Source organism: Pyxicephalus adspersus, chromosome 9 (assembly GCF_032062135.1).
Source record: "Pyxicephalus adspersus chromosome 9, UCB_Pads_2.0, whole genome shotgun sequence".
Classification (NCBI taxonomy): Eukaryota; Metazoa; Chordata; class Amphibia; order Anura; family Pyxicephalidae; genus Pyxicephalus; species Pyxicephalus adspersus.
The window spans coordinates 30647899-30673486 of record NC_092866.1 but is presented as its reverse complement, the minus strand read 5'-3'; the positions used below and the strand labels follow the sequence as shown (position 1 = coordinate 30673486).

The following is a 25588-nucleotide window of genomic DNA, read 5'->3' as shown; positions in this document are numbered from 1 at the left end:
AAAATTCATGAAAAACAGTGTACCGCTTTTGGTATAGAAATCTAGACATCAGTGAAACGCCCAGGTGGTTAAAACAACAACCCTGATGTTCAATTTTCACTAGTTTTTGCAAGTTGTTAATGGTAATGAAATTTGGGCTAAAAGAGTCCCCTGTGTACCCCGAAAATTTCAAGTTAGTATACCATACTGTTTAGGAGATATAGAGCTTTGTACTCAGAGATATGTAAGGCTGCAGAACCTGACATGCAGCATTCATATACACACAGCTATATTACGTTCCTGCCGATGACGTCACTGTATACATCCTGTTGTACACGCCCCTTCATTGCACACGTCCTGTTGTACACGCCTCCCCCCATCTCCCGGTAGTTTTATTTCACTTGTAGTTTTATTTGATAGAACACTGTCGCTGTCACCGCAGTCGCCCTGCAATGCTGCGATTGCCAATATAACACATCCGTCACAGGATTGCATCCACCAACAGTAAATGTCCCAACATTGTTTTACACCAGCGTTTTAACACTAAAATACAAATGTATTAATTAACGCCGGATTCACGAACTTTTCGAAGCTAAATCGCCTCACTACATAATGTAAATTTTTCCTCCTGTTATAAATGGAACAATGCCAGTATTAAAAATGGCCGCCCCTACATGCGAAGAAGATTTTCATACTTCCTTAACAACGCCACACAAGTGTCAGGAGGTTGGTCATATGACCCTTAGGCATGTTCAGCTATGTACAGTAATTAGATATTGACAAAATCAGTAGTGGAGACTAGTAGATATGGTTGGCCTTTGTTTTGTTTTCGTCTCAGCTTTCGGGCTGGTAAGTGGCTTTCCCCCAGAGCACTGGCGAGAGGTGTCGTTGGAGGAACCGGAGGTAAAGATAGTGGCCAAGATCGCAGTGCAGGAATATAATCGTTTGAGTGACCAGGATGTCATTTACTTACAGTTGCGCGTCACTGATGTCAGAAAGCAGGTGAGAAGGCCAACGGTTCTAATTTTTCAAAAAATAATTTGAATGCATTCTAAAGTTTTGTAGCAGTACACGTCTTAAAAAAATAGTCGGTGGTAATTATTGAATTTGTTGCAGTTAATAAACGTGATTATTACATAAAATTAAGCTGAATAAATACACGAATAGAGAATACTCATGCAGAAAAATGTGTAAAGATTATCCACAATTCTACCATCATGTTAAAAGCAGATTTTTTAAAAATCTGATTTGCACTTAATTGGATAATACATGTAAACTGTCACACAATTTTTGTGTATATTCTTAAATCAGCCTCAGTGTGCCAGTGCACATTTTGCTTTATGACAGATGTTTTTTGTGATGTAAATGTAGATTGTGGTTAATTATAACTATGTTACTGTCTGGTCATATTATAAGCAATGTTTCTTTTGTAGTTGGTTAAATATGACTTTAACATCATTATGGGAAGGACAATGTGTAAGAAGGATGGGAAAGAGTCTCTGAATAACTGCCAGCTGCATGTTGAAGCCCCAGAAAAGGTAAGGTTTAGGAAGTGAAGTAAGTGGACAACTACATTGATTACATAAATCAGATATGAGACTAGACTGTTTTGTATCCAGCGTTTTTGGGCTTGACATACAGGCTTGATGACAGTTGTGTTTTACTTTCCATTTCTTTTTCTCAAATCTTTGGAAGACTTGTAAGCTCAATGTACACTTGTTTACAGACATTTTGTTAGATTTGTTAATAAACTAAAACTCTGTTTTAAACTCTCATACTCTGTTATGTAAAATACCCCAAACTATCATTCAGTCTGCTTTTTTTTTTAGCTTTATCCCCTTTAATATGCTAATAATATTTTTGAATAAAATCATAGAATTTTTACATACCTATTTTAGGGCTAGTGATGTCATTTCTCTCCAGGTCTTTGTACTTCACTACACAATGCAGACGAATTGTGGTTAGTGAGTGGAAATTGCAGGAAGCTGTGCATAGCTTTCTGAAATCTTCACAGCACCTTACTTTAGTGAATGGGCTGTTAAGTAAGGTAATGCAGTTTTAAAAATGTCTTCATTGGCTGGCTGGCCATCTACAAGAGTGGGCATTCATATGCAAACTGCATTTGCAGGCCTTCCATGGTAATTCCCACATGGTGGGATGATGGGTTTCCATGATTATTGTGGACCTATACTGAGAAATTAATAAAGCTGCTATTATTGAACACATTCTTAAGACTGCTAATTGTCTTTAACCTCCATAGCGTTCTAATTCTGTCAGTTTTTTGATGCAAAAAGTGATCCTATTTTTTTTTTGCATAGAAATTTTTGTTTATATTGTGGGGCTGTAATTCTTAGGATTAACTCCCGGGTATAATAATTATATTTATTTATTATATTATAATCATTAATTACAATATAATACATAATTTAAATCATAATTATAAAAAATATTGAAATAATAGACCACAACAATGTAATTTATCCAAAAAAATGTATATATTTTATCAAAAATTTCTCACTAAAAATTTCCAAACAAGGGTGCAATATTATTGATAAAAATATTATAAGTTAAATGCAGATTTTAGAAAAAAAAATATTTAAACTTTTAGTAGACATCCCGGGTGTGGTAGATTTTAAAAGAAGGGTGCTGCACAAAGTCCAACATCACAGTCAGGACAGTGGAACCTGGTTTCTTTGCATTTCTTCCTTCCTCTGTCATCGGTCTTTGAGCAGCAAACCACGCACATCCTTGTAGGTGCCGCCTTTTTTCTGGGTTAGTGGGATGTATTTAACGAAGTGACGACCAGTCAGGCATTCTGGGTTGACAACGGTGGAAGCACTACGTCTAGGTCTATTCATAGCCACTGATGGTGTTTGGTGGTTCTTGACTATGGATTCAGAAACTTGCAAAATGAAGTCTGAATGATTCACAGGCCTCTGACTATTTTTTTTGTACAGAATGTAGGCATTCCATAGGCACTGCTCAACTAGNGCACATCCTTGTAGGCGCTGCTTTTTTCTGGGTTATGGGATGTATTCAACAAAGTGACAACCAGTCAGGTGTTCTGGGTTGACAACGGTGGAAGCACGACATCCAGGTCTATTCATAGCCACTGATGGTGTTTAGTGGTTCTTGACCATGGATTCAGAAACTTGCAAAATGAAGTCTGAATGATTCACAGGCCTCTATTTTTTTTTATACAGAACGTAGGCATTACATAGGCACTGCTCAACTGGATGCCTGAAAATCTTTTTGTAGTACTTCCTTTGCTGTTTCCTCATCGCTGGGTAGAATGTCATGGCTTGGTCAGCTCTGTCGACACCTCCCATGGTGTTGTTGTAGTCAGTCACCACCTGTGGCTTCATCACTTCTTTCCCACGTTTTGTGTTTACCAGAATGGTGGAGGCATCATGGACAGTACTCATCAGTCACACATATTTCTTGTCACGCCATCTCAGGGCCATCATCTTTCCTTTCTGCCAGGCAACAATTTCTCCTGTCTTCAGCTTCCGTTTTGCAAACAATGATTACAGGTTGCGCCGGTTAGCCCTAACGGTTCCATAGGCATCTGTTCTGTGTTGCAGAAGGGACTCATAAAGCTCAGGAGAGGTGTAGAAAATTGTCAGGTATGACACAATAGCCCTGACCTAGCAATGGCTCAATGAAGGATAGCACTGAAGATGTTGCCAATCCATAATGGCTGTATCTGAGGTTGAACTGTGTCCTTTTTCAAGTGTACAGTACCGTATTCCAGATGTAGCCAGATGAGGATTCGCACAGCATATAGGTCTTCACGCCAAATCATGCCCTCTTTGACGCAATGTACTGCACCCAGCTGAGCCTCCCCTTGTAAGCCATTAGACTTTCGTCAATGCTGACATCCCTTTCTGGCACATAGGTTTGCTGGAAATTTTGTAGAATCATCTGAAGCACTTCCCAAATTTTCTTGAGTTTTGGTGCAGGATGGGTAGTCTCATCAAATTCTTCATTGTTTGCGAAGTGCAGGTACTTCATGATGAGGGAAAAGTGGTATCCTGGCATGACTGTGCCAAAGAATGGACTGGCAATCATTTTATTCTTGGACCAGTACCACTTCTGCATGGGTTTGCCCACAACTCCCTGCAAGATCACCAAGCCCAAAAACAGCCAAATGTCATCCTTGGCCACAGGTTCCCACTTTCTGCTTCTTGCAAACCTCAGGTGTGGAGCACCTTGTTGTCCAGCGTACCTGCATAAAACAAAATAAAAAATGTATTTTAGGATATGTTCTTTTATAGTGTGAAGGTTGCAAGTAATATGTTAGCAAACACAGAGCAGCATACATGCTTTGATAAAAAAGGCAAAAAATGGCAAAAATTTCAAAAATTTCAAAAAGCAAACACAGAGCAGCACATGTTTGCATAAAAAAAAATTGAGCAAAAAATTTCAAAAAGTTAGCAAAAGAGCGGCTTACCTGTTTGTCTCTGCAACAATTTTTTCGATAACTTCATCAGTCAAAAACAACTTCAGGTATGTCAGGGGGTTGTCTCATTCAGCCTCAATTTTCATCCCAGGTGCGCCGGTGAATGGAAGTCTTGGCAGTGCTGCCTGGTCCGCATCAAGGTCAATAGGACACCATGTGCGCACAGTACTGACCTCAGGTTCAGAATCGTCGCTCAGTTCACTTTCGCTGTCTGATGACAAATTTCCTGGTGAATCACTATCGCTTGATTCCACAAGGTACTCCAAATCGCTATCGCTGATTTCAAATTTCTCCAAAACAGCGCTTGCTCCGGCGAGATGCCTTTTGGATGCCATGCGGTCTCCAGCAATTAGTCAGGAACAATCAAGGTCAAAGACAAAGTGATGAAATGATACATTCAGGAAGTGATTTATGACTCATCAAAAGGTCAGATGAAGGTCAGGGCTAATAGTGGGCAAAATGTATATCAGGGCACTAGGCAATGATGCTTGGTGCACTAAAATGTGTATTTGTACTTTTATTGTATGTTTTGTAGTGTTTTTACTGTAAAAAAAAATTTAAAAGCAGATTACTCAGTAATCTACTTTTAAATTTCCCACCCCCAGAATCCATCACTCCATCGCATCACCCGGAAGATGTCACAGATCTTGCCGGGTGATGCGGTGGGGATGTCCTGCCCCGCACACTCCACTGAAGCCAGCAAAGCTGCTCGCATCACCCGGAGGCTGATCACCGGGTGATGCGAGCAGCTGCAGTAAATTCTGGAGGTGATGCCAGCGGTATATCGCCGCTGGCATCATCCCCAGAATTTACTATTGGTGATTGCATCTGCAGTTAGATGTGATGCACCATGCAGAAATCCTGCATGGTGCATCGCATCAAACTGCAGATGCGAGCAGCAGGGTGGCGGAGACCCGGGTGGCATTTAAAAGCAGATTACTCAGTAATCTGCTTTTAAACTTCCCGCCCAGCCATGCCACCTGACGGAGTGATGCCCCGGCATCACAGTGGGATTATCTGATCGCCGCTGGAGCGCAGAGCTGAGGTAAGAGGGACCCCCAAAGTTGGTGAGGGGGACCACCAAACAGTCACTGTTACTTGCCCTCGTTACTAAAAAATGTACGTTTTATGCTTTGGTCTGCTATCTGTATTTCTCAAATTTGCTCTGACCTGGGTCTTCCACGGGCTATAGGGTAGGCCTATAGGGCTTTAGGCTCATACTTATAGTCGTTGTTACAGATTTAAACAGGTTATTGTTCCTATATGGATGGTTGAGTAATTAAATCCCAATCCCTGTGCCCTAAATGGGCATATTTCAACTCCAAAAACACAAATACCTAAGTAAGACCATGCTTAAATAAGGGATTTTACCAGCACATAAATAAAATTACATATCATATTTTATTAATGCTAAAAAACACACAAAACACTTTACATCAATTTCTCAGTTAGCCAGTTTATTATTAATTATCAGTTCATTCTCATATAGAAAGAAGTTTCTAAATTATTCTCCACTTTAACAACTTAATTACCACCTCGATGCGCTTCGAAATTCACATCACTGCTTTTTCCAGAGGATATGAGTTATTATCTCTTTGCCGGAGAAAGTACATAGAAAAAATATAGGTAAGTATACTAAAATATACCACATACCCCATATCACAAATTTTGTAATAAGTACCAATACTTACAGTTCTTAGTGATGACACATAATCATTACAGACATAATAAAATACTCAGGGACTTCTCATTTATGAAAATCTTCCGTTACAAGACCTGATGGTTGAAGTACATCTGATTTCTTTCTCGAATACGACTGAGCTGCCAATTGTATATATGTGTGTGTATCTTACATACATCAATTACCCCTTTGTATTTTTGCTAGAAAACACCATATAACGCAATGGGGATAACTCTCTGGGGGAGTATTCAGTAATGTATATAGCACTAATAGAGTGTGTTTGGTTATTACCGTCCCCCTGCAGAGCGATTTGAAGGGATTGGGAGAACCACTCCCCCCCCTCATCCCCTGAGGGGAGAGCATAAAAAATGAGTTGTCTTACCCATCTAAAGTTAAAATGTAAAGATAGTCCCCTTACATGTGTTCTGCTACCATAGCCCAATCATTTTGGATATTAAAGGTTCAAGGCCTTGTTGGTTCCAGCAGCTAACTCCTTCTTCAATTCCTAGAGGGAAGGCAGAGGCACACGAGTGAGGGTAACAAAACCATCTTGACAAAGTGTTTTGTACACATTCCAAACTGGGGTCCCAAAGTGAGATAGCAAAGAATCCTGGTAGTAACCATGTCCTCAACCAGGGGAAACAGTGTAGTCAAATGTTCCAGAGCCACCCACTGTTTTGTCATCAATGACTCTTGCAAAAAGAACAGTAGCATAGTACAACTCAAAGTTTGGTATGGCTGAGCCTCACAATACTTTAGGTTTGAATAACACTTGCCTGGTGTTGTATAGAAGATGGATTTCAAAGAATGCTCAGCAACTCCAGTCGTCCACAGAGACAAGCCATCTGGGTTAATTGCCGGATTTACAGACCAATCGCACAGCAATGACCAGTCAGGTTCACTTAACTCATTGCTAATGGGGAAATAATTTCCCTGTCAATTTGGACTGGTGCAGTGGCCGGACATATCGAGGGAGACTTTAGAGACCGTCAAAAGAATAACAAGTAGCACTTTCTTTGCAGTAAATAAACGTTTCCAGGGGTTTGCCTTGGTAATTTCCTACTTTCTAGCATGTATCAGGTATAGTTTGCTTTATTTAGTATTTATTTTCTTCTGCTGTAGTCTGCTTTGTTGCATTTGCTGTCCCGGTATAAGTTAATTAGGATGGGAAATTTGGTACAAAATAATTCATTTCCTCATGAGGGCTGCATGTTGGTCATGATAATGTGTATTGATTATTGATAATGATTAACAAGTGTGTTTTGCTCATTACTGCTGATACCAATGCACTTTTCAACATTTAAGCAATGGCTGCAACTTGTGGATTCAAAAACCTACTATTTTAATACACAAGGATTAAATGGATTGTTTGTATAGATGTTTCCTACAGAGCAGGCTAAGCAACTACTTGAGCACCTGCTAATTGTTAACACTAGTAAACCCAGTTAGTAATTGTTAGTATGTTTAAATTAATATTGAAATTGATATATACAATTAATATTTTAGATTCTATCTCTTTCAATCAGAGATGAAGGTAACACTCTAAGCAATAACTTGACCACCTTCTACTTTGTTAACACGTGTAAACCCAGTGAGTAATTGTTAGTAGGTTGAAATTAGTGTTTGAAATAATATATACATTTGTCAGTATTAAAAAAACCTGCACCAAATGTCAAACTTAGAATATAAAATGAGAAAGGCTTTAGAACTAAGTACATTTCAATAATGCTAATATAGAATGGCCTGAAAATTTACAGATACAAGGAGTCTCATGTCTCAAAGACCCCAGGGTATCAAAAAGGGTTTCCCAGCTGACTAAGTACAAATAAACTAGCAGGGCAGTAGCCCCAATTGGGAACAAATAGTTATACATAGGAGGAAACAGGAACCAGTTACCACTAACTAAATCCAGTGATCCTAGGAATAGACCTGAGTACAATTAACAAGGGTAGTCGTTAAGAGAGGAGTACTGAAGTCTTCATGTTCTCACCCTCAATAAAATGGGCAGGTTTGGTGGCTGATCATGGTAATCTGGAGGGTCGTTCGTGGAGAAGGTATTGTTTCTTAGGTCTAGGCGGCAAGAGGGGGGAGAGTTTGATTTTTCAGCAATTTCTACTAAATCAAGAACCAGCAGACCCAGACATTGTGAACATTCCTTTTCATGAAAAGGTGTAACAATGGCATGGGTTTTCCCACCCAATAAAAAGAGCAACTTAAGGGGGTATACCCATCAAAAGGCAATATTCCAATTTTGGAAGATTTTAACAAATGGTTACGGCAACACTAATTCACTGCAGGGGTCAATTCAACTAAAAGCTGATAGGTATAGCCCTGGAAAATAAAAGGTTAATTGGCACAAGATTATTGGTGTGTTGACTGAATTTGGGAGCTTGTACATGTATATATAAACATGCATTCTATAGCATCAAATGAGTTTTTATCTGGGGAATTTTTTAACTTTGGAAAGAATTTAATTCATTGCAATACAGTGATTTATGCACAACCGATCACCAGAGTTGATATAAATGGGGGCTTATCTCAGAATTTCATTTTACAAAGAGAGGAATGCCCCTCTCCATCATTTGCTATTGTAATTTAACTTTTGATAAGACAGTTGTCAGTTAAAAATATATCTTTATATGCATATGATGTTTGATATGATTAAACAATTTGGAAACAAATGGGGGTTTAGGGGTGAACTGAGAACACAGGGAACTGGGATCATAATAGAAAGTTAGTTTTGATCCATTCCAAGAATCCTGCCTGGCAGTGTTAAACAGATAAGAATTGTCACTTGGTTTACATACAAGGTAAACATGGTTTGGATGAGATAATCAAATATATTTTATATTATGTTAGGAAATTAAAGAAACAGGGTAAAGCTACGTACACACGTCAGATTTTTATCGCCCGATAATCGGCATCGGCCAATTATCGGGCGAAAATCTGCCGTGTGTACAGTCGGTGTCGTCCATCGTCCGGACGACCGACCTGCCGGATCCACGGACGATGGACGACAGCCGATCCTAATGCAAGGGAAGGGGAGAGCGCGCAGCAGGGTGCCGCTCCGTCGCTCTCCCCCTCCCCTCTCCATAGAGCATTAACGGTGCTGTATGTACAGCACCGTTCATGCATCGTGCACTCCCTTGTCGTTGGAAAGGATTGTGAAAGATCCTTTCCAACGACAAAAATTGCAAGTGTGTACGCAGCTTTACAGTGCTGTCTTCCACTTTCAGTTGTTTGACAGGTTATTTTGATTAAGATCTGGCTGCCTTGATGACTTTAGATTTAGATTTTTAGCTTTAGATTTTTGATCCTTGAAAAGGGACAACCAAGGAATAAACTGGAATACCTACAGATACCAATGAAAGAAAGTGGTATGGTAGTCCCCAATGACTGGCTGTATTACCTGGCTTCACAGTTGTGGTTTGTTTTTTATGGTTTGTGTAAATTGCATATGAAATAGTGATAATGTGAAATACTTAGAATATATTTTTGAGGTTGATAACTCCTTATTTGGGTTAGAGTCAAATATCTTAAGATAATGAAAGAGAATAATCAACAATTGGGATTAAGGGGGCCATCAATTTTACTCCTTTATGGAACAATAGATATGTTGAAGGATTTTAAAACATGAAAAAGAGTTGGAATATTGTTGCTTTACAACAGGGGTCAGCAAACTTTATTGCCACTAGGCCATTTCAGGGGTGGGCAGGAGCACACTAGGCCATACTCTACTAGTCCCGCCCCAGTGGCTCTGCCCACCACCAGGGAACGCCCATGAATGAAATCCCTCTCCTCTCCCTCTCCTTCTCCTCTCAGCTCCGGTGCCGCGGGTTGCTGGCATTAGGCTGGATCGGGCAGGGGGCCTTAGGCCGGAACGTACTACCGGCTAGGCCGTATCTGGCCTAAAGGCCGGAGTTTGCCGACCCCTGCTTTACAATATTTTGTTTAACTCTAAAAAGAAAATGGAGTTTTTAAAAGTACTCCAGCATGAATTTGGGCTTGAATTAAGTCTAAATGTTTACTATCTCTGTTTAGCCCACCTAATAAGGTACATGAAGCATTTAAAGCATTTCCATGTAGCACATAAGCAGATACTAGAAGGCTTGATGAACTTGGAAGACAGTAAAGACATGGTTTTGTGAATTTACCTATATTGTCCAACACAAAACAAAAATCGGTAATGAAAGCTAGGTCAAAATAGTAAAAGCACTTAGGTCTGATTGATGTAAGTCATTAGTAAAAAAATCCTAAAGGAGGGTAAATTTTGTACTAGAAGTGGAGCTCACAATTCTGAATAATTTAATATGTTTTCAAGATGCCCATAACTAAAAAAGATATTGGGTGAATGTTATTGAGAAATTTTAAATTTTAGATTTAGAATGTTTACTACATGTGTTCATTCAGTATTTTAGTTATACAGAGGGAAGGAGGAACAGCAATTAGGAGGGAACACTTTCTAGCAATGTTATTGATATTAGGAAAATAGACTGTAAATTATCCATCAAAATTATACACTATAGATTTCAAGATATAAGGGGAGAATAGCATTAGAGACTTTGGGCCTGATTCCAAGGGTGGAGAGGATACAATTTCATCAGTGAAGCTGGGTGATCCAGCTAACCTGGAATGGATCTTGTCCAGAATTTAAAACATTTGCTAACAAAAAGCAAATGACTTTTGGGAAATCCAATTCCTGATTTGCTTGGATCACCCAGGTTCACTGATGAAAGTGTATCCTCTCCAGCCTTGGAGAGCTTTATTAAATTAGGGTTGAAAGTGTGTTTGGAATTCAGATTAAGAGGGTTTTCTTTTGTTGTTGTAAGTTTGAGGTAATTAGGTGTGGTAAGATTTTTTTGAGTTGTTTATTTGTATTATAAGTTTTGTTTCATATTTTCTCTTGGTTGCATTAAAATAATATAAAAACAGAAAAAGATAAACAGTAATACGTTGCAGAGTAGTAGTACAGATATGAGTAGGGGAGGGATTCAGGTAAATCTGTCATAAATGCTTTTGTAAATGTAATTGAAGAAGGGGCATGGCAACAGATTCACTGTTGAAACTTATATCCTTGCCTGTCCCCATTGCCTTACAGCATTATTAGGCTGCCCTTTATGACTTGTCTGTATGGCTCTATCCTCTTAAAATCATCAGTCTGTCTGCATCCACTTTGTTCCACAACAATAATTTTAAATCAAGATGTCTTCCGCCAAGGGCTTCAAATGTGGAACAGGAAAGTTGTATACCAATTCCAGTTAATTCTGAATTCTGGGACCAAGCAGCAAACTCCTCCCTCTTCTATGTTACTATCACCCCTTTCTCCTTTCTATTATCCTTACAATTCAGCAAGCACGATTTTGTCTTCAGGTGTAACTTCAATTATGGCTAAACATTTTACTTGTAGCTAAATTTGTTACAAGGACAGTATAGTGCTAAAACCTCCACTAAAAAATCCTTTTTTTATTTGTTTTTACAGGGAGTAAAATGTAACTTTTTAGTGTTGCTGGTTCCATGGCAAAATGAGACTAAAGTCTTGCATTATTTATGCTCACAAGAAGGTATGTATGAATCAAAAGCTCTCAAGTTTTATTACGTGCTATGTACATTTCTTTCCTTGTTTTTTACTTTATATCTTCCCCCTATTCAATTTAGATTTCATAAAAGATATAGTGGATACTTCTTCATTTTTAAATAAGGACAAGCTTACATCAAAAACAGAGGTCTGTATTTTTCTTTGTCCTTGAATACTGTCATACACTTAGTATTGCAAATAATTTGGGGTTCTGTTATGTAACAAACAAAAATTTGTTTTTCTAGGATGGGATGCGTGAGACAATATCATTATTTAAGGAGTTTGTAACAACATACAATAAGATATATCCAAATGATGAAGGTTAGTAGTTTCACTACAGCTAAAGGTACCTTTGTGTTAGTTTTGTTAATGAATTTGCAATGATTGCACCACAATTTTGCTTTAGCAGGTATGAAATATACAGAGATCAAAACCTACCTGTTACTCACATGTTTTTTTCAAAAAGGGTAGCACATACAATAAATCCACCACCCACCAGGAACAGAAAACACATTACCAAACTGAAGATTTATTCACCCTGATTCATCAATGAAATGTGCCTACGCTCGACTAACTCGATTAATTTTCAGCTGCGCGAATCAGGAGTAGATGTTAACCTTAATAATTAGGTGATAGCAATTGATTAGCCCACACCTGTGCCCTGTTCTGTGTGCATCTCCAGTCCATTTTACAGGTTAGTTTGAATCTTTAACCTCTCTAGCGGTTCATTTCTTTCTGGATTTATATGTCAAAAAGCGGTACATTTTTTTCATGAAATTTTTTTTACATTGTAGGCCTGTAATTCTTAGGCATAACTCACCAGAATATGTCCTTACAAGAATCTGAGTAAAATAAAGTTTGAAACACAAAATCATGTCATAATAATAATATTTAAATTTAATAATAAACTTTATAAAAAACACAAATCTGAGGTTTTTATGATTTTTCTCATAAACTAATAACTAATAAACATCCCAGGTGTGATATATTTTGAAACAAGGGACAACACAGAGTCCAACATCACAATCAAAGGATACTTGCTACTTTGTATTGGATTCAATACAGTTATTTGTATTGAATTCAAAACAAAAAAATTTGAATTTCCCGCTGGCCACGCCCCCGGCACATGCACAGACGTCTCCAGTAAACTCCTCCAGTGACTCATCAAGACACAGAGACGCTGTTGCAGAGGAAAGACAGGAAGAGAGGAGCCTGCAGGATGATGTGATCACTGAAGCAGAACGGAGGAGGACGCCGGCAGATAAGGTAAGTCTTTATTTTTAGCTGCTTTACCTACCCCGAGTGTGATTCGGGCTTACCACTTTTAGCAAGTTTTTTCTACCCCGAGTCACACTCGGGGTTACCGCTAGGGAGGTTAATCACAAACTTGCTTCATTTATAGTTACATTTGTTGCACTTGTTACTTTTTCTTTTGGTTGCAACACTGCAAACTAATTTCTATCAAGCAGGATATATACTAAGTGACACTTTCAAATATGTCATCACACAATAGTATGAGTGTAAAAAAAAGTATGAACAAACATTTTTGACCTGATTAAAATTTCATTCTAGTTTGACTTTAGAGAAATCAAATATTTACCGGTAAGTAAAGGATTATAGGCAAACATGTTATAATGTTATAATACATGTATTAAGGAACATTTAGTGATTTCACTTGTTTGTGTTTGTCAAAATACATTTAAATGTATACAAATACATATACATTAGTACTATTTTGTGTGTGTGTGTGTGTTGCTTGGATGGTATGCATTGATGTTATTTTTTTTGTAATCCTCATGATTGTTAGTTTCATCTGTTGCTGCAATGTTTTTGTGCCTGGTTTGTAATGCCAGTTTCTGTAGTGTAGCAATTCTTCAGCAATGTTTTGTCATTTTTTTCCCACAAGTATTGTGCAGCATTGAGTACAAATGTCTGCATGGTTTCCACACCAAACTCCTACTTGACCCCCCTCGTTGCCTTTGTCCCATATTGGTATTTGAATGTATTATGTACATAGTCCTTTTCTGAATAAATTGTCATGGTTTTTATTTATTTATTTTTTAATAGTCGGACATTTTCACTCATGTTGATTTGCCCCCACACAACTCCTCTGATCATTAGTGGTAGTGTTATAGGTTTGTTGTCATTGTGCTGTGCTGCCCGATCTTAGCCCTATTGTAAAGAAGCACACTTCCACTTGCTGTCCAAACTGGTTGTCTAGCTGAGTTGCATACTCATTCTAACACACCTGATGGTAATGGAAGGAGGTCCAGGTTGCCAAGCACAACATCAAACCACACTGATTGCCAAGATCACAAGCAGGGTCTCACACTCTTAGAAATGAACAGATGTTGTGTTGTTGCTTAACCTAATGCTCATAAATACTGGAGTGTATGCATTATTTAGGTGTTTACACAAAACAAATAATACTAGTATATCAAACTTCCAAGGCCAAATCCACTTTGTGCCAAACATTTTCTTACTTTTCTATCCCTTCAGGATGTTTCTGCAGGTTAGAATGGCATTTTAGACCTTGACCCACTATATATATTGACTTACTCACCTCAGCTTGGTAGTGGAAGCACATAAAGGTGGATTCCTTCTTTTAACCAGAAGCAAAATCATCCATGAATGTTGCTTGTGGCCAAGCCCATGGCATCAGAAATCATGGGAACAAATAGGCAATCTTTTCAATTTGAAGCATGTGAAGCAATATGGTCTTTGCCTATTTCTTCCTATAATTTCTCTTTTCTTTGTATATGTACACACATCTAAATGCATACATACATCTTTTGCTTCAAGTGCACTCATGTCTATACATACAAGCATGAGTGCACATGAAACGAAACAAGCAATAGTGCGGTGCATTTTTCAACTGATAAAACACAGTTCACCTGCATGTAGCGGGTCCGCCTTGGCAAGACAGTTGTACAGTTTTTAGCCTTTCAAACAATTCAGAGAAAGGAACAGCTTAAAAACAATCACAATTGACTTTTTTAACTGTATGTCCTGGCAGATTGGAAAGGAAATCACATAACAACAAACCCCCAAACATTTTACAAACAACTTTATTCAGAAGAAACATTTGCGAAAAGGTCACATTAAAATATAAAAAAAAAAAAAAAACATAAAAAAAACCACACATCACTAAATTTACATGACAAAAAAATAAAAAGAACAAACAAAACACATGTAAACCCACACTTCCATGTAAAGCCAAAATAGTTTAAAAATGTCCCAACAAATGTAAAAAATACAAACCAATATGCAATTTTGACCTATCAAGGCAGAATTTTGCAATCAAATAATATGGTCACAAACGCAATAACATAGCATTAACATTGACTTGCAAAATGGACATTCAAAGTAAAAAAAAAAAAAAAAAAAAAAAAAAAGCAGCTATTGTGCTAAAGGGTAAGCAAAGTATCAAATGCAGCAACATAGATTAATTAGGATAACACACAAAACCACAGCCCCTTCAAGAAAAAAAGACAAAAGGAAAAAGCAAGGGAAACAACACCCTTATATATGTTCAAATTTAAGCGCACAGGTGATAGAAATTCGCTTGCAAATAGCACTTGCGAAGTCTGTCACAATTGGCTGTTTTTTATTTTGTTTTTTTTTTTTGCAACTGGACATTCCATAATCATTTATTGATACGATCCTTTAGATTTGTACACCAGTAAACAGATATTCAATTAAATAAAGAATAAAATAAAGTTGAGGAGGATTTAAAGTAAAAGTATTTTCTAAAAGTATACTTAGATACATATATATTTATATACTACAATAATTACAATAATTATATATATGTACATATTTATTTTTTTATTATTATAATAACTATAGTAATTACAATTATATATATATCTATAGAAGCAAACAAGAACGTGTGTGCTTGTGACTTTTGTGGGAAAATCTAGTCCGATGGCAAAGCCAAAGTTTAGCTTGCGGCAAGTCGCAATATTTACCCCCAGACGGCTCCTGCGATCGAGCATTGTAAGCGTTTAGATAGGCGCCTATGTAGAGGAGCTGAACTCAGTTAACTCTTGCCGAACAGGAAAGAAATAAGTCATTTTAAAATATGCCTATTTCTTAGCTCATATACATGTTTTAAACATTTGAACAGCACAAACATTCTTTTTAGGGCTAAGGGTAATATGAGTGCCATTAGAAAGAATGCTTTTTTAGGGGAGTGAGTTTAATGCAAGCTAGCCAGTGTGAATCTGCCCAGGCTGCACATATCCATCAATCGCTTCAGTAGATGACTTCCGTGTGAGCACGCCAGCGCCTGGGATTTGGTTCATAAATTGATTCCGGATCACGAATACGTGCACGTGTTGAGCTTCCGATTTGGCTTGATGAATCAGCCTGATTATCTACATGCATTCCCTTATGAGATGTTACTCTAAAGCAGACGGGGCTTGCAGTTGAGTCAGTCTACCTGACTGGTGCCTCAGCTGCCATCAGGCGTGTACATCCCCTCCCCCCCNNNNCCCCCCCCCCCCATTCTCCCCTGCATGATCCTCAGCATCTGCGTATCAGTTCCATACAATAGAACTCCCCCAGCCTATAACTGGCGGTTTCCCTCACAAACAGCCTTTGCCTGTCATCACTCACAGCACCCTCTCTGTTCGCTCTGCAGACTAATAGGAATTCACTGCATACTACAAATAGGTAATTGTTTAAAACATCTTTACTTTTTACACATACGTACCATTATTGAAGAATTTCAGAAAGGATTACCATATATATAGTAATACACATTATTCAATTATAACCCTAGTATCTACAACAGTGTAGCAGATTTACAATCACAATTGGACTTTGGACTGGTATTCTTCCATCAAAAGAGTAAACACCTATTACATCCCAGTTGTAAGCAGATAAAACACGATATCCTTATATTATCAATCTACTATATGTATCTTTTTAGATAGCACTCTATTCTTTTCTCCTAAGCCCTACAAGCTATTTGGAAACTGGATATATATTCATCGGTTAATTTATGAGGGACACTTAAAGCTATTTGAATGTCTTTTTTTACCCAAACATTCCTCTGTCTTACTGTGGCAGCACATTTCGATGTAAGTGGCATCCTCTATTCACTGATAAAATTTTGAATACGTAAAAAACACTATTATGAACATTAATGTGATACTGTACTACTAATTATTCATTGTATCTCTAGAGGCATTAACCTCCCCAGCAGTAACCCCGAGTGTGACTCGGGGTAGAAAAAACTTGCTAAAAGTGGTAACCCCACACTCGGGGTAGGTAAACCAGCGATAAATAAATGATAAAAAAAGACTTACCTTATCTGCCGGCATCCTCCTCCTTTCTGCTTCAGCAATCGCATCTTCCTGCAGGCTCCTCTCTTCCTGTCTTGCCCCAGCAACAGCGTCTCTGTGTCTGTGTCTTGAAGAGTCACCGGAGGAGTTTACTGGAGACGTCTGTGCATGTGACGGGGAGCGTGGCCAGCGGGAAATTCAAATTTTTTGTTTTGGATTCAATACAAATAACTGTATTGAATCCAATACAAAGTAGCCAGTATCTTTCTGAGGGTTGGAGTGAGAGATACACTGTTACAGTGCACTGCCTACCTGCCAATACATTTGATTACTGACCTCTGCATTTGATTACTGACCATCTTTTGACCATTTCCCCTGTTTCAAAATATATCACACCGGGGATGTTTATTAGTTGTTTATTAGTTTATGAGAAAAATCATAAAAACCTTAGATTTTTGTGTTTTTAATTTAAAGTTTATTATTAAATTTAATTATTATTATGACATGATTTTGTGTTTCAAACTTTATTTTACTCAGATTCTTGTTTGGACATATTCTGGTGAGTTATGCCTAAGAATTACAGGCCTAAAATAAATAAAAAAATTTCATGAAAAAATGTACCGGTTTTTGACATATAAATCCAGAAAGAAATGAACCGCTAGGGAGGTTAATAGCCCATCTACATGATCCCTGTTACTATCTCTGGATGAAATACCCATCCTAACATTCACATTAAAGTAAGTGCTCTTTTAAGAGAATTATTTAATTACTTACAATATATATATCTCTCATACATTACCTACACACATACCTTAATTTTCATACATCATACACACACAATAATATTAATCATGCTACTATTTATATGTACAGTTTATAGACTCACTGTATGCACCAATACATCTTTTAAAACCATCTTTCAAACTAGAGCTTAGGTAGATCACTTATAATTTCTATAACTAATATATACTTGAGATTCATTATTGATCATTTATACACTTGTATGCACATTATCTGATTGTTTAATACGTAAATATATGTATATCTGAACGTATTGTAGACTGTTACAGTCTTGCCCCTGAAAGCTGACAAAGTGAAATGCGTTGGGGCTAATTGACTGACATGGTTACATCTTCTGAATTTGAATGTGTTAGGAAACCACTGTCTGGTATGTATATCCCAGCTCTGTGATTATACAACAGAACTAGGGATATGGTTATCTGACGTTATTATATGTTATGATAATTGTGTATGAATCAAATGTATCTCAATACATAATTAACTTTAAACACTACAAGCTTCAAACCTCTTTCTTTTTCTTTATTCAATTAAACATTTTGCAGCCTAAGAGTGTTGGTTTTTCTTTATTCAATTAAACATTTTGCAACCTAAGAGTGTTAGTTTAGATTAATATGTTTGATCCAGTTGAATTCGAACAAATTTTATTTTAAATATTCACATAATATGTAACTTTAATGTTTTGACTGAGTTCTCCTTTAAATATACTAAAACCCTATAAGCAATAGTTTGCAGGTTTTTAGGGAACAAATTTTTGACATAAACATCTTTATCTGTGTTATCCTGGGTTCAAGTTTACTGTCCATCATTCGCTTTGAGGTAAACTAGGCAAAACCTGACTCCTTTTTTGTGATTGCTGTTTTTTTTTAGAAATTGTTGTACAATATTTGATTTTAAACTGTGTGTATAAATATGTATTTCTGTAAATAAATATAAAATGTGATAAAAATGTGATATGTTTATTATGTATTGCCAGAAGCTCTGAGACGTCTGCACATATTCTCTGAAAATTTGAAAAAGGCCAAAGAAATTCAAGACAAAGATCTGGGGACAGCTGAATATGGTGTTACTAAATTTAGTGATCTCACAGGTATCTAACAGTTGTTAGCAAGACAGCAAACTATTGTTAAATAGCCTAAAAGGGATATAAATGTATATAATACTACAGAAAAAGTGAAAACTTAATAAGTAGCAAGACAAAAAAATACATTTTAGCTAAAGAATTATTCTGTAACTCATTAAAGTTAGTAATTCCTTATTAAGATGTTCTGGTAATATTATAATTCTTGTTACTTTTAGCTGATACAACTGTTGAATGGTAACAGAATGATACAGATGTGGTGTCTAACTATTCTTTCTTCCTTTAAGCTGTCCATTTCCAAGTTAAGCAGCAGTTTTCTATCCTGCCAGGCAAACATGAAAATTAAAAAATAAAGTCACTGTTCTCCATCAAGACAGGGAAACTGAACTGAACATCTCCTCGGACATACTATAGCAGGAATCAGTTACTGCCACTCAAACACATGGAAAATTGCCATGAGGGAATGTACACATAACTGACTGAAAATTAACTGATAAACATATATCATTAGTCTCTTGTGAAGGGACAAACTTTTCAATAGATGCAGAGTTTAATCCCCTTTGCTGCATCTGGTATAAATGTATGCACTCCATGATATCCTCCACTAGCTTGTACTACCTTAAGAAAAACAAACTCACCAGAACCAGAATGTGTGACTACTGTGGTCATACTCTAAATACCAGGTCTAATAACTTATGTGAATCTTTTTTCTCTTGGTCTTGGAAGCTCCTTGAAATGCTAACATGCTTTTTTATACGATCCAATGCATTTCAAAGGATCTTAAGCATTTCTCCTATTGCTGTGCACAGCAGTTGTCCACAACTGCCTTACAAAACCCATATCCAATCCAAAAGTCATAGGTAATTTGTAGAATTGTGTCTTAATCTATACAAATTGCCTTTTGGGACATTGCAAACTTTTTAAGGATAATTATGTCATACTATCTGTAAAATCCTTCAGTACTGTTTGTGGAACAGTCACACACTGGTTTTTCTTGTCAGGCCATATGGTTGGGACACGTGCAGCTGCAGTCCTTGGGCTCACACATTGCAATGTAAGCCCATCATCATTGCTTAAATGTGCTCAGTCAATCATGCAAGAGGACAGCTCTGCACACTGACAAGACCCCAGCTTGTGTCACGGTGCATACAATCTGAGAGGCAGACAATGATAGCTATCTTTAGTGTTGGTCGACTATCTCACTTCGAATCGACAGCAATTCGCTCGAATAGGCCAATTCTTCTGGACTGTGTAGAGCTTCTACAGTCTACAAATACATTTAAAAAGACATGTCTAGACTCCCACACTGTACAAGGCAAAAATAAAAAAAAATCAGGAAGTCTTTTTTTTTGTTGTTGGCAAGTCAGGCAAGTTGGCAATGGGGAGGTCAGGAGAACATCTGGCCTCCGAGGAGAGGCTGAGAGGGCTCCGAGGGGGTTCCTCCGGTCCAAAAATTAGCCGCCAGGTTTAACCGCTCCGTCACAAGCCCTGTAGGGGATCTCTAAGTCAAAAAATTAGCCAATCACAGCTCCATTACGCACCCTTATTTAATTTATATAGCTCCATAATGTGTTAACGCTATATAAATCCTGTTTAAAAATAATATTAATTGCTAGCTGGCATCATGACCTGGATGACATGTGTTAGGAATGACACCCATAAAGTTGTGGACAAGTAGTGTGGTGACATTAGACAAAAGGATTGTCTGGCATCTGATAACTGGCATCTGACAGATAGCAACAGCAAGAGAAGGAGGCCACAATCCCTAAAACGGAGCGTGGACGGTATTGGTAACTGGCATCTAGAGCTGGATGTAGTGTATTGTCAATGACAGCCAGAAGTGTACAGTTTTTGTGAATGGAGTACTGGGCAGGCGGCAACAGCAGGAGGAGGAGTGGTTGGGCCCTGAGACAGAGCGTGGAAGGCATTGGTAACTGCCAACTGACATGCGGCAGCAGCAACAGCAGGAAAAGGAGGCAGTGGGCCCCAAGATGGAGCGTGGACAGCATTGGTAACTGGCATCTAGAGCTGGGTGTAGTGCATAGTCAATGACACCCAGAAGTGTGTAATACAATTTTTGTGAATGGAGTACTGGGCAGGCGGCAGCAGCAACAGCAGGAGGAGGAGGCAGTGGGCCCTGAGACTGAGCGTGTACAGCATTGGTAATTGGCATCTAGAGCTGGGGGTAAGGCATCGTCAATGACACCCAGAAGTGTGTAATACAATTTTTGTGAACGGAGTACTGGGCAGACGGATGCTGCAACAGCAGGAAGAGAAGGCAGTGGGCCCTGAGACGGAGCGTGGGTGGCATTGGTAACTAGCATTTTGAGCTGGGAATAGTGCTTCGTCAGTGACAACCAGAAGTGTACAGTTTTTGTGAATGGAGAATTGACAGGCGGCAGCAGCAACAGAAGGGGAAGGAGGTGGTGGGCCCTGAGACGGAGCGTGGACTGCATTGGTAACTGGCATCTAGAGCTGGGTGTAGTGCATCGTCAATGACACCCAGAAGTGTACAGTTTTAGTGAATTGAGTACTGACAGGCGGCAGCAGCAACAGCAGGAGGAGGAGACAGTGGGCCCTGAGACGGAGTGTGGACAGCATTGGTAAATGGCATCTAGAGCTGGGTATAGTGCATCGTCAAAGACACCCAGAAGTGTGTAATACAATTTTTGTGAACGGAGTACTGGGCAGACGGATGCTGCAACAGCAGGAAGAGGAGGCAGGTGGGCCCTGAGACGGGGCGTGGTTGGCATTGGTAACTGGCATTTTGAGCTGGGTATAGTGCATCATCAGTGACACCCAGAAGTGTACAGTTTTAGTGAATGGAGTCCTGACAGGCAGCAGCAGAAACAGCAGGAGAAGGAGGCGGAGGGCCCTGAAACAGAGCGAGGTTGGCATTTGTCACTGGCAACTACAGCTGCGTGTAGTGCATCGTCAATGACACCCAGAAGTGTGTAATACAATTTTTGTTAATGGAGTACAGGGCAGGTGGCAGCAGAAACAGCAGGAGGCAGTGGGCCCTGAGATGGAGCGTGAACGGCATTGGTAACCGGCATCTAGAGCTGGGTGTAGTACATCGTCAATGACACCCAGAAGTGTAAAATTTTAGTGACTAGAGTACTGACAGGCGGTAGCAGCAACAGCAGGAGAAGGCGGTGGGCCCTGAGACAGAGCGTGGACCGCATTGGTAACTGGCATCTAAAGATTGGCATAGTGCATCATCAGTGACACCCAGAACTGTGTAATACAATTTTTGTGAGTGGAGTACTTTGCAGGCGGCAGCAGCAACACCAGGAGGAGATGGACAGTGGGCCCTGAGACGGAGGGTGGACGGCATTGGTAACTGGCATCTAGAGCTGTGTGTAGTGCATCATCAATGACACCCAGAAGTGTACAGTTTTAGTGAATAGAGTACTGACAGGCGACAGCAGCAACAGCAGGGGAAGGAGTCGGCGGGCCCTGAGGCGGACCGTCGAGGGCATTGGTAACTGGCATCTAGAGCTGGGTATAGTGCGTCATCAATGACACCCAGAAGTGTGTAATACAGTTTTTTTGAATTTAGTACTGGACAGGCGTCAGCAGCAATTGCAGGAGGTGGAGGATGGTGGGCCCCGAGACAGAGCGTTGACGGCATTGGTAACTGGCTTTTAGAGCTGGGTGTAGTGCATCGTCAATGACACCCAGAAGTGTGTAATACAATTTTTGTAAATGAAGTACTGGGCAGTAGCGTTGGTGTTCGAATTTGGGTTATCCTTATATTCGCATAGACCCGTCCCGAGAAACACGGGATTCAACCGCGCAAATTCATGTGTAAAAAAAAAAAAAAAAATGTTAAAATAATTTATTGAATGTGTGTGCTTTGTGTAACTTTTATTTTTTTACAGGTTATCCCACAATGACAGGATTCAGAATTAAATATCTGTATTTTTTGGAGAGAAATACAGAAATTTTTCTGCCTTTTTTGATTGATCGCAAGAGGTATCAGAATTAAATATCTGTATTTTTTTGAGGGAAATACAGACATTTTTCTGCCTTTTTTAATAGATAACAAGTGGGATCAGAATTAAAAATCTGTATTTATTTTTTAGAGAAATACAAAACTATTTCAAAATTACAACTATTACAAAAATTAGCTGGTTACTCAGCTTTGTTACAGGTGATATAGGCCTCAAAGTAGATAGAGGCAGAGGGCCCCGAGGGAGGTCCTCGGTACAAAAATTAGCCAGTTACACACCTCCGTTACAGGTGATATAGGCCTCAAAGTAGATTGAAGCAGAGGGCCCCGAAGGAGGTCCTCCGCACAAAAATTACCTGGTTGCACAACTCTGTTACAAGTGACATAGGCCTCAAAGTAGATAGAGGCAGAGGGCTCCGAGGGAGGTCCTCTGTACAAAAATTAGCCAGTTACACAGCTTCATTGCAAGTTATGGGCCTCAGAGACAGAGTAGAGGCAGAGGACCATGAGGGGGAGGAGGAGAAGGAGATGCAGAAGGCTGTGAAAGTGCTCTTCCCGTCAAGGTGTCAGAAGGCCGTGCAGCAGTTGCCGACTAATCAGTGCACTCTGCAGAGGGGGTGTTGAAGTCATTGCTGATCCAAGCCTTATTCATTTTATTAAAAGTGAGTCGGTCGACACTTTCTGCGGAGAGGCAAATGCGCTTGTCACTGACGAGGCCCTCAGCTGCACTGAACACTCTTTCAGATAACACACTTGCCGCTGGGCAGGAAAGGATCTGAATGGCATGTTCTGCCAGTTCCCGCCACTGCTCAAGCTTGGATGCCCAGTAGAGCACTGGGTCCTGGATTTGCAGGTTGCAGATGTCCCATGTAGAGTTCTGTTATTCCTGCAGCATGACTGAGTAGCACTGCTGACTGTCATTGGCAACTGCTGCACGACTAGCGGCTTTCCTCCGCTCAAAAAAAGCATGCATAGTTTGGATTAGACGACCTCTCCTGCTGCTGCAACCCATGCCGCTTAAGGTAGTTGTTTGGCTTCCATGGCTGGTGGAACTGCCAAAGGGATCCCTGCTGCTGCTGGCATTCGGAAAGGCTGAGCACAAGTCCCTTACAAGCACTTCTTAGTAGTGCTGCATTTTAGGTCCACTGTATTGGGGCAAGATTAGTTGTTCTATCTCAGGCTTGTAACATTGATCAAGTAATGTAGCAATCCAATTGCCTTCAGTGTTTGTTTTTTTGTGCTGTATGCCCTGATCTTTGTCTATGCACTCCTGCATGAAGGGTGTCATGTGGCTCAAAGTTCCCACAGCTGAGGAAATTCTGGACCCAGACTCCCGTGGGTCGAACAGCAGCACAGGGTTGTCCTCCTCTGCCTGGTCTTGCCATCCACGGAACATGCCGCCTTGTGGTTGGGTGGATGGATGCCATGTACCCTCCATATCCTCCTCTGCCCCTTCTCCCATGCCTGTAATCTCCTCTTCATCCACTTCCTCCTCTTCCTGGATTTGCAGTACACTATGCCTAGTAGGCACGGATGTCCAAGATGATGTTGTAAATGTCATATCTTCCTGCAGCGTCCGCTCTGTGTCGTGTGGAAACTCCACCATCATCTGTTTCAGCACGAATATGATGGGGTCACTGACACAGGCCTGATCCCTGCTGATCCATCCTAGTTCCTCTTTCAAAGGTGCCAATACAGTGCACAAGTCCTCAATTTGCAGCCACTCCGCAGGGCTAAAGTAAGGTAATGTAGATAAGCCTCTCAAATGAGCAGACTCTGCCACGTAATCCACCACCGCTTTCTGTTGTTCAGCCAGCCATTGCAGCATGTAAAAGCTGGAATTCCAAGGAGTGGCCACATCACAATCTAACCGGTGCGCTGGCAGATCAAGGTTTCGCTGTAAATCAACCAATCTGGCACTGGCTGTGTTCGACCAGTGGAAATGCGCAGACAACTTTCTGGCCTTCAGCAACAGCGGCTGGAGGCCTGGGTACTTTCCAAGGAAGCGTTGTACTATGAGGTTCATGACATAGGCCAGGTAAGGTACGTGTGTAAGTTTCCAAGAACGCAGGGCTGCCAGCAGATTGGCCCCATTGTCACACATGACCTTACCTGGCTGAAGTACGCACAGAGTTAGCCATATGCTCTCCTGCTCTCGCAGGGCACTTAGAATGGTTGCGCCTGTGTGGCTGAGGGAGCCGAGGCATCGCAACCTCAGGACTGCGTGGCAACGTCTGACTTGTGCACTGAAAAAGCAAACTCTAGGTTGTGGCTGGCAGGGAACAGATGATGGTGGCTTGGAGGTGCTGGTTCTCCACGGCAAAAAGTCCCTGAGGAAAGAGGTTGAGGCAAACGAGTCAGAGGAGGTGGAAGTGGAGGTGGAGATTGCATGGCGATGTGCTCTGGGCGGAGCTAGGTATGCAGGCCTTCCTGCAGCTGCATCTTCCCGTGCTGCCACCAAAGTTACCCAGTGAGCTGTGTAGGAAATATATCTTCCTAGTCGGTGCTTGCTCAACCAACTGTCAGTTGTCAGGTGGACCTTGCCAGAGTGCTTTGCTCTGCACATGTTCATGCAAAACAGGAACACATTTTTGTGCAAAATACTGCCTCTTGGGCACAACGTACTGTGGGTTCGCGCAAAGGAATGCGTAACGGAACGCATTGGAGTCCACCAGCTGGTAAGGGAAGAGCTCAAACGGGGTCATTTGGGCCATATTTCCTCTTGGGCTCCAGCATCTGGGGGATGGAAGGTTGGATGCTGCTAAT

The 25588-nt window shown here is 39.9% G+C and overlaps 1 protein-coding gene across 4 annotated transcripts in view; it reads left to right on the top strand.

Moving 5' to 3' along the window:
• The first annotated feature begins 423 nt into the window (after positions 1-423).
• CTSF (cathepsin F) overlaps positions 424-25588 on the top strand; it is a 132124-nt gene continuing 106959 nt past the window's right edge. The window contains exons 1-6 of one of the 4 annotated variants that reach the window (XM_072423078.1): positions 424-981; positions 1413-1517; positions 11602-11683; positions 11778-11845; positions 11943-12018; positions 18766-18876. In XM_072423078.1, the coding sequence (XP_072279179.1) occupies positions 787-981; positions 1413-1517; positions 11602-11683; positions 11778-11845; positions 11943-12018; positions 18766-18876 (637 nt within the window). In that variant the 5' untranslated portion in view covers positions 424-786. Of the gene's footprint in view, positions 982-1412; positions 1518-11601; positions 11684-11777; positions 11846-11942; positions 12019-18762; positions 18877-25588 lie in introns of all 4 variants that reach the window. The other 3 variants (XM_072423079.1, XM_072423080.1, XM_072423077.1) reach the window with 3 other exon arrangements.